The 10469-nt window shown below is 41.7% G+C and overlaps 1 protein-coding gene across 1 annotated transcript; it reads left to right on the top strand.

Moving 5' to 3' along the window:
• The first annotated feature begins 4442 nt into the window (after positions 1 to 4442).
• On the top strand, positions 4443 to 9533 carry LOC113745799 (cell wall protein DAN4-like). The gene is made up of 5 exons (XM_027278841.1): positions 4443 to 4672; positions 5520 to 5840; positions 8124 to 8419; positions 8534 to 8661; positions 9216 to 9533. Exons 1-5 carry the CDS (start codon positions 4510 to 4512, stop codon positions 9424 to 9426), a joined length of 1119 nt encoding a protein of 372 aa, XP_027134642.1. The 5' UTR covers positions 4443 to 4509; the 3' UTR covers positions 9427 to 9533.
• Positions 9534 to 10469: the final 936 nt, after the last annotated feature.

Genomic DNA, 10469 nt, shown 5'->3' with positions numbered 1-10469 from the left:
CCCAGCTCCCTCAGATCTTCCCTCCTCCATCACCTGAGTCCCACTCCGCCCGTCTCCTCATCACCATCTGGACTTCTTACCCTCCGTCATAAGGAACATCAACCAATCTCACAATTCAAGTCATACTCAACAACCAACCTGTTTTTTAAATCGCCTTTTCCCTCTGATTAATTGCATTGTTTTAACCTGTTTTAAATGTGGTTTGTATTTTTATAATTAATACTTTTATGGTTCTTTTTGTTGTTTTTTGTTTTGCTGTCTACTTATTTATTGTAAGGGTCCTTGGATGACAGAAAGGTGCCTATGAAATAACTATGTCTTATTATTTTTTGGAGGCCAGGCGATTAATTCTCTATATCTTTTGAAATTTTTGAAAAAAGGGTTTGTATGTATGAGTCCTAATGTACTAAGCCTTCTCCGTGGCAATTTACTGGACCTGAAGGTCAACTGTCCCAGCTAAACAAGACACACACATGTTCATCTGTTTAGGGGGTGGAGTGGACTTTGTTTAAAGGTTAGCGACCGACCAAAACACATACCCGAGACGCCGTGACCATTAGTTGGTATATTTCTCGGTAGTGGCAAAGACGGATAATAAAAGAGTTGTAAGTTGTCAATTCTGAACATAAAAACACGAGCAGCAATGTGGAGAAGATCCGAGAGATATGGTGGTGCAAGGTTATGGATGGCTTTGAATGTGAGCAAAAGGATTTTTTAATTGAAAGATTTGGCAACTGAGATGGTTTGGGAATGAGTCAGTCTGCAGAGTAAAGGCAAAACAGCCAACAAGTGCTCAGCATACATATAGGAACTCCTTCAAGAACGTCTAGATCTATCGGCAGGAGTGGTATATAATATTAATATGTTTTCAATGGTGTATAATCACCTGAAAATAAGAATTATTGTGTTTGAATCACCGTTTTCTACAGTAGCCCAGAGCAGACAAACCAAACACTGGCTCTGGATATGACCTTTTGCTTTTTATGTGAATTTTTCCTACATGCTTGGAAGGAATGGGTGAGGCGTGGGGTATTCATGAGTATTCATTAGGTTGAAATCTCCAACTTCACTGCAGGTGTCACTAAATCCTATACACTGGACCTTTTGTTGGTCCATTTGAACAGTTATTTTACCTTTAAATGTCCTTTTATATACAGTTTAATATGATAATTATGTCAGACTTATTAATTATAATATTCATAAAGTCTCTAGACTCTTAAGTCCATCATTTGAAAGTATAATTGTGTGTTTTTTTTAGGCCACATCGTGGCTCCATCCTCACCTGGTCCTCCATCAGCTACTCTCCCAGAGGAAACGTCGTAATGGAGGATGTGTATGAGCAGCAGTCAAAACAGTCATTCAGCAGCGGCGGCAGCAGGGAGAGGGGGCGTCATCTAAAGGGAAAGAAGAAGACCAGAAAGTTTTGGAACCTCGAGGAAAAGAAAGCGAGAAAGAGACAGCGGATGTAATGAAACATACAGCGGCTTATGTACGAAATGCTGTAATCTCTGTTCTTCATTTAATAAGACAAAACTAACAACAATCAGTTATTAATAGTAAATGAAGTGTAAACTGATTCATGTGACTGATGGTTTTTAATTAGGAAACTGACAGGGTCAGTGCTTCTGTAGAATATCCTGTATGGTTGATGGATGATCAACAAACTACAGTAAACTGAAATATGTAGGCTGCACTGATTGATTTACAAGACATCTTTGACTTATGTTGATCTGTTTTTACTTGTTTGTTTCCTTCATTTTATAATTTTATTTTTTTATATATATTTTTGTTACATTTTTTCAAAACACAACAAACTGCTCGGACAAGGCAGAAAAGGAAAAGACAACAGAACGTGGGCACAGTAAATAGCAAATAATTATGAAAATAAAAATATTACAGTGGGCACATTTTTATCCAACCTCCTCCCTTTCAACCTCCCGCCGCAAGACAAGGCAATATCCAAAAGAGAATAAATACAGAGCATACCAACATAGCAAGGCTACAAGGTGCCTGTTAGATAGGGAGCACTAAGAACAAAGTCACAAAGACAGGCTAGGCTGATCTGGGAAATCCACGAAGCAAGGAGGACGACAGGGTGGGCCCAATATGCTGCAAGTACAGGTCCCAGACCTTATAGAAAGCATCTATTTTGGAGTGAAGCATGCACGTGATGTATTCACTAGGAATGCAGTCCATAACAATGTTGTGCCGTGATTTTTTTTTGTTGGAGCAACATTCTTGGACCAGAAAAGTAGAATGTTCCTTCTAGCAGCAAAAGTCGGTATATTGAAAAGTCTCCTGTGTTTACTGTCAGTGATCCGACCATCTGGGAGACCAAGTATCGGGCACACAGGGTCCATCCGCATTGGAACATCAAAGATAGCAGCACCAATACCTTTGTAACTTCACACATGACCAGAGGCAGTGAATATAATTACCAGTCTCAGTATTGCATTTCCAGCAAAGTGGGGAAACATTAGCGTCCGTGGATTTGGTGCAGTTACACACCGAGATGTTCATGGCTTGAGACCAGACTTCCTGCCAGACAGCCTCATCTATAGCAACACCTAGATCTTTCTCTCAAGCTTGCTTGGTGGTTTGTGAGGTGAGAGGAGAATTAGAGTTCAGGGCTCTGTAAAAACAGTAATGCATTTCTTTCTAATCTGTAGAGACAGGGCCTTCTCCACACCTGAAGTAGTGCTATCAGTCAATAAGGTGGTGTCTTTAATTATGAAATCTCTAATTTGTAAATATCTGTAGAAGTCACTTTGATTAAATAAACCAAATCGCTGTTGCAACTGCTGAAGGGATAGCAAAATCTGGCCTTCAAATAAATCAACTATTTTCTTCAGCCCTTAGGTGCTACACACTTTACTTTAAAGCCCTGGTCCTTGCAACCTGGCAGGAAGTCCGGGTTATCAAGAATGGGAGTGAGAGGAGATGATAACCGAGCCCGGCTTTCTATGGAGCGAATAGATCTCCAGGCCCTGATGGTACTGAGAGTAATGGGGTTAGAGCAGTGTTTTTTTAACAGATTCAGGATTATTCATAAACAATAGATTCAACAAGGGACATTTCGACAGAGAGGATTCAATATCATGCCAAATCGAGGCTGGATCACAATTGTGCCAGCTTGAAATCACCCGCAGGTGCGATGCCAGTTGGTAAAACCTAAGATTTGGTACATCTAACCCTCCATCACAACCTGCCATTTGAAGGTTTGTCATCTTGAGACAGGGCTTCCTTTTGCTCCAAATGAAGGAGCTTAGCCAGCCTTCAAGCACCTTAATAGCCTTGTTGGATAATAAGATAGGGATCATTTGTCACATCAGGATTTCGCGGGCCTTTTTTTAAATAGTTGTGGCCTAAAATGCCTGATGTTGCATGAGGTTTTCAAAAAAAATTGCGGTAAAAGTTGCGGTGCTTTTTACATTTTTGTTGCGATTTTGTTGCGGGAGGAAGTGAAAGTTGCGATAAGTTGCGATTTGACTGGGTGCAGCAAGCACTAAGTCCATGGCCCTGTGAAGCGGGTCGACTGCCGACCTAAAAGTATCAAATGAAACCAAGCCAAACCAAACCAAACCTGACTAGGGACAGAGGAGCCCAGCACAGGGCAAAGCCGGAGAGAGAACCACGACCATGAGCGAAACAAGGACAAAGGACGAGCCAAAGACAAGGAGAAGGACAGAGAGAGATTAGATTCAAGATACTTTATTAATCCCTGAAGGGAAATTGTGTTAGGGCTGCCAGCCATCTTGCTCGCGCCAACCATTTCTTAAGAAAAATGCAGTTACAGGGAAAGACAATCACAAACACATACGACATTTTACAGTGGATTGGTACAAAGTAAGTAAAAACAAAGTAAACTGCAATGAAAGACCTCTGGGAGAAGAGAATAGCCAGGGACAAGTAAATGCAAGAAATCATTCCATTTTAAGGATTCAGGAAATCGGACATTTTAGTCTAAAACCTAATCCTGCATGGCCCCCAACGTGAAATCCCGTTGCAGAGAGGGACAGGGAAAGAGACAAGGACAAACGAAAAGACAGAGACAAAAGAAAGAAGAGCCTGACTACCTGCATGCAGTGGCATAAATACTCAAAATACCAAAGTAAATAATAGAAAACACCTGCACACAGAGGAACCACACCCAGAGAAGAGGAGGAGGAATGGACACACTCAGGATGACACATAGGGCGTCACAATCATCAACGTCAGAATTCAAATAATAAATGAATATTGTCCACCTGTCACAGAAGTCAAATGAAGTGTTTGTTACGCTGGTATGGTCGCTCACCCTCCTGTCCACTCATGTATAAACATATTAACAAGTTATGGCAAATATATATGATTAATCAACAACGGTAACTTCATGGTAATCTGACACCACACTGGTGGGAGGGTGAATAAATCAGACAGAGAGAGAGGGAGTTTCTTTACAGAGAAATGAAAACTTAAATTGGCCTGAAGCAGGAAGCGAGGAGCTTATTCAGGCAAATAAGAAGAGCAATGAAGATGAAGCTGGTTTATGTTCCCATGATGATGGCACTGGTCGTTACGACTACTGGAGTCCTGTCAACTACAACACCAACTACAACAACAAAACGAACTACAACACCAACTACAACAACAAAACCAACTACAAAACCAACAACAACATGGACCACAAGAGGTATGCACACACACACACACACACACCCAAAAACATAAAGAGATTTTTAAACATGTGAAATGACTTCCTGGTTTAAATGCAGACTCACACTTAAGAGATTTATTTATTTAGAGGAACGCAGACTCTGCAACATGTCCAACCCTGTCAAAATGTGTGAATATTGTTTTATTAGTGCTGCAGTCAGATAACAAGTGTGTATGTGTGAGTGCATGAGTATCAGGAAACAAGTGTTCAAACAGGTCAATCAGGTTTCAAAGCTGAAACAATACCTTCGCTGTTGCAATTTCTTGATTGAATAACTTCCTCCTGAAAGAAAAAAAGAAAATGGAGGAGGTATAAAACAGATAATTGTGGATGGTGGCAGGGATGGAGAGAGTTTTTATAGACGGCACTTTGCAGCCGGTGCATGCAACCAGGCTTCATTCAGCCCATCTCAAGTCTGACGATGATCCACGTCTTCCTCTTCTTCACAGCCTCAGAGGTTGCCTCTTAATATTAGCCAGGAAGAAACCTGCAATGTCACAATGCTACACGTGCTTTGCAGTAATATTACACTAGTGGGTGCAGTCGTTTGTTGTCTTAAACAACAACCTTTAGATCCAGTAGTTAGAACCAGGCAGTAATTATTATGCAGCCCAGAAAGTCAGAGAAGGTTAAGTTACAATCACTTCACACTTTGACAATACAAACCAATTAATACATGTAAATCTCTTCACATTCTTACATACCGGATCTTTAAAAGTAAACACATAAAAACCCCAAACATTTCTAGGATGCATGAGTAAAAAGACGTCCTATTTTGATGACAACTTGTTAGTGTGATATCTCTTTCTCTTTCTTTCTCCAGGACCTCATGGACTAAATTTAATTGGGAAAATGTTCACTTTGCCTTGTAACAGTGGAGGAATATCCTTCTATTCCTCTGATCTTTCTCCTTCTACTATCGCCTGGCTTTACACCTCTGTCTACCCAACCCGAAGATATAAAACCAGAACAACGGCCACCACTTTTCCCCGAACCCCGAGGACCAAGCCTTGGACAACCACCACTCCCCGAACCACTAGGACCACGCCTTGGACAACCACCACTCCCCAAACCACTAGGACCACGCCTAGAACAACCCTCTCAACCACCTCCCCTGCGTGGACCACAGCACCTCCTACTAGAGGCAAGTACATTCACAAACTATATGAACCAATATGGAATCTAAGATGTGACATTTTCTCTGGTATTTTTCCTGTTAAGAAATCTCTTCTCCTGCTGTCAAACGGTGAGAATGAAGTTCAGATTAAAGGTGGGGTCAGTTGTAGCGGGCAAAGATGGCATATTGTGTTGTGTGGCTCGCCCTGAGTCATTTTGTTTGTTCCATTTACATCAGTATTTGACGACCTGGAAATGAGACTCAACAATCATTAATTTTTCCCTCGACTCCACCTGTATTCAATGCATTCAGACCACACTGGGACAAACGGACTTAAAAACATAACTAACCATAAAATCTACACGCTAATAGATTTTATGTCTATCCATGGTTAGGGGATGAGTTTCAGGTTCAGGTTTATTTGTCATTTGCAGGTTGACACAGGGTCAACAGCACGATAAAATGCTCAGCTTTAAGGGCGCTAGTTGTTGAAACAGCAGTCATGGTTGATAGTGTCTTATGACCTATTGACTCAAAACTGATTTCTACACCACCTAACCTCTCAGATCAAGACAAATACAAGACATGTGCAGTATTTTGGGGTTTGGTTTCTGGTTTTGCCAGTCTGATGTGTCATGTCTGACACCTAGTGGTAAACCTGTTGGTTATCAGTCTCTTCTTCTACACTGAATATACCCCATGAATATACAGATAATCATTTGTTTTGTTTGTCAAATTTGAGCTCATTGTCATGTATATTTTAAATATATAGACCATAGTTTGAGTGTCTTGGTACCAGACACGGACATCCATTGTGATATTTTCAGCAGACACGGACATCCATTGTGATATTTTCAGCACAGACAGCAGAAACTAAAAGTCTGCTCATTCATTCATGTTGTTTGTAGTTTTCGTTGTTGTTGTTTGCCCATGAGTGCGGTGGCCCTGAAGTGCAAAACACAACAGCAAATTCAAAAACACAATAGCAAATCAAATAACACAACAGCAAATTCAAAACGGAAAGGGTAGGTACCCTCGGGCGACATGAATCGTCGCTGATTGGACTGGTGGTCCTTTGAACTGGAAAGACATGGCTTACATGTTTTCAAAATACGAGTGCTGTTAGTGACAACGTACGCGCTGCTATTAAAGAATATTTTGATGCACGACATGGATATGACGTGATACTACGGAAGCGCATTGCATTCACTGGATAAAAAAAAATATTAGACACTTTATCTCATAATTACAAGAAAAGATCTTGTAATTACAAGATAAGGAAAGGTGCCTCATTGGCCACTGCACTTCGGTAAAGTTAGAAAGAGATTGGCACTTCCGGGATCAATAACTCTTAAGTGAAACGTTGTTAAAAGACAAAACACGCATATTTTCAACCGTAGTAAGACAGGCAACGAGCTACAACCTAATGTTCATCACAACGAGCTACAACCTAACGTTCATCACAATGAGCTACAACCTAATGTTCATCAAAACAAGCCATCCTCGGAGCCACACCAACAACATTAGTGTTTACGAGGACTTTTCATAATTTCTGGGAATTTTTATTAGGAATATTAATCAATAACTTCAATATGATACAGTACTGTGGTAACGCTATCTACTCTTTAAAATCAAGTGTCTAATTTATTTATTATTATCCAGTGAATGCAATGCACTTCTGTAGTATTATGTCATATCCATGTCGTGCATCAAAATATTCTTTAATAGCAGCGTGTACGTTGTCACTAACAGCGCTCATATTTTGAAAGTTCAAAGGACCACCAGTCCAATCAGCGACAATTCATGTCGCCCGAGGGTACCTACCCTTTCCGTTTTGAATTTGCTATTGTGTTATTCGATTTGCTATTGTGTTATTCGATTTTCTATTGTGTTTTTGAATTTGCTGTTGTGTTATTCGATTTGCTGTTGTGTTTTTGAATTTGCTATTGTGTTTTGCACCTCAGGGCCACATTAGACCTGTTCAGTAATCTATTCATGCTTCAATCATCTTTTGAGAAACATAATTCTTGAGACTACTCTTGAATAAATGTGAGCATCAACGGTTGTTGTCATGTTCAATAAAGTAGCAGGAGAATTACAGTATCGCTGCCTGGAGCTGGCGTGTTTGCTCTGAGGAACTGATCGTCCACTCTGCTACTCAATGAAGCATGAAAGAAGATCTGAACCTCCATCTTTGGTGGATTATTATTGATTCTTTTTATCTACTGGTTGTACTGATGTGTATTTGTTTTGCATTTTTAGCTGTTCATGTGTGTGTGTTGTTTTTTTACATAACTTTGTCAACTGCAGGTGTGTCTGTGTGTCTGCGATACCTCACCGACTACATCCAAGTTCCAGGCCCTGCGATCTTCACACTCATTTCATCCTCAAGTTCTCCTATAAGTCTGACGAGCTATTCAGGTCTTTGGTATGGACTGACCTTTAATTACTACAACGTCCTGTTCCTTCAACCTAAGATAAGGTTCTGGTCTAACATTGGACCGGACATCTGGACCAGACTCTGTCTCACTGTGGACACCGTGAAGAACGTGGCCCAGGTGTTTAGCGGCCCAAACATTAGCATCAGGAAGATTCTGCCTATTCGGGTAAGGAAAGAGTTGTAAGTTCTCCATGTCTGAAAAGGGCTTCAACTACAAACTGTTGGATTTGATCCTCATCTTTGTCTCTTTATGTCCATGTTCGTGTGTGTGTGTGTTCAGTATGTGTGGTCGGGTCAGCCTGTGATTGATTTCTCAGGTTTTGATGGTCAGGTGACAGACGTCCAAATCTGGGATTATCCTCTCCACTACAGAGAAATCTACAACTACATGGTCAGCGGCGTCTACGGGTATGTGTTTGTGTCGGGTTGCTAACCTTTAAACAAAGTCCACTCCACCCCTAAACATGATGAACATGTGTTTGTCCTGTTTAGCTTACACAATCACACAACCTAAACCCAACTGAGATGGTTTGGGCATGAGTCAGTCTGCAGAATAAAGGCAAAACAGCCAACAAGTGCTCAGCATACATATAGGAACTCCTTCAAGAAAGTTGGGAGACCATTCAAGGTGACTGCCTCATGAGCAGACAAACCAAACACTGGCTCTGGATATGACCTTTTGCTTTTTATGTGAATTTTTCTTACATGCTTGGAAGGAATGGGTGAGGCGTGGGGTATTCATGAGTATTCATTAGGTTGAAATCTCCAACTTCACTGCAGGTGTCACTAAATCCTACATACTGGACCTTTTATTGGTCCATTTGAACAGTTATTTACCTTTAAATGTCCTTTTATATACAGTTTAATATGATAATTATGTCAGACTTATTAATTATAATATTCATAAAGTCTCTAGACTCTTAAGTCCATCATTTGAAAGTATAATTGTGTGTTTTTTTTAGGCCACATCGTGGCTCCATCCTCACCTGGTCCTCCATCAGCTACTCTCCCAGAGGAAACGTCGTAATGGAGGATGTGTATGAGCAGCAGTCAAAACAGTCACTCAGCAGCGGCGGCAGCAGGGAGAGGGGGCGTCATCTAAAGGGAAAGAAGAAGACCAGAAAGTTTTGGAACCTCGAGGAAAAGAAAGCGAGAAAGAGACAGCGGATGTAATGAAACATACAGCGGCTTATGTACGAAATGCTGTAATCTCTGTTCTTCATTTAATAAGACAAAACTAACAACAATCAGTTATTAATAGTAAATGAAGTGTAAACTGATTCATGTGACTGATGGTTTTTAATTAGGAAACTGACAGGGTCAGTGCTTCTGTAGAATATCCTGTATGGTTGATGGATGATCAACAAACTACAGTAAACTGAAATATGTAGGCTGCACTGATTGATTTACAAGACATCCAGCAGGGGCTCGTACAGCGAAGCGGACGGCTTCCGGTTTCAGATGGTTACGGCAAGAACCCGGTTTCCACACTTTCCTGTTGTTTTCAGCGCTGCCACATTCGGCAACAACAACACAAGTTCACCAAGTCATCACAGTCGGGTCGGCTTACCAATGCAATTGGATGTATGTGCCCCCTAGTTGTGTGCGCAACACAGGTCCCATGCACATTATTGTGTAGCGACTACTCATACGCCTCGCATCCGTGAACTGGGCGGCCATGCGGTGATCAGCTGATCGCGATGCTCCGCTGCCTCGCCGAGGCCCGTGTCTCCTACCGATCGCGCGGCCTAGTTCCTTCAGCTGCTGCCCAGACACCGCGGCCCGAAGCCTAGCGCCCTATGCGGCGCCCGTGATGCCTGACGGCCGACTCCGCCGAACCGCTGCGCCCTTTGCCGAACTCCGTCCTCAAGCACAAAGACCCCACAACAGCAGCTCCTTTCAGTCGTCCTCCCACGTCACCTCCTCCAGCCTTTCCGCAGCGAGCAGGCCCAAAGAGATCCAGAGAACCTGTTTTGTGACTAATTATGTGGCCCTTTGTCAATACGAGACTCGCACGTTGGTGATTTTAAGGGCTTGTACGCGTGCATGTAGGTGAATACACAGCCATGTCCAAGCCAGCATTACTGATTATGTTGCATATTATTTTGATACACACAGGCGCATTTCACGAGTTACATTCTCTTTAACATATAGTAACCATGGTGCGTTACACCCGAGGCACGGTCAAAAACCGTATAGATTCCTCCAGCACACCT

This window comes from Larimichthys crocea, chromosome VI, assembly GCF_000972845.2.
Source record: "Larimichthys crocea isolate SSNF chromosome VI, L_crocea_2.0, whole genome shotgun sequence".
Taxonomy (NCBI): Eukaryota; Metazoa; Chordata; class Actinopteri; family Sciaenidae; genus Larimichthys; species Larimichthys crocea.
Note: the sequence above shows the minus strand (reverse complement) of the source record. Positions and strands in the feature narration are given on the sequence as shown.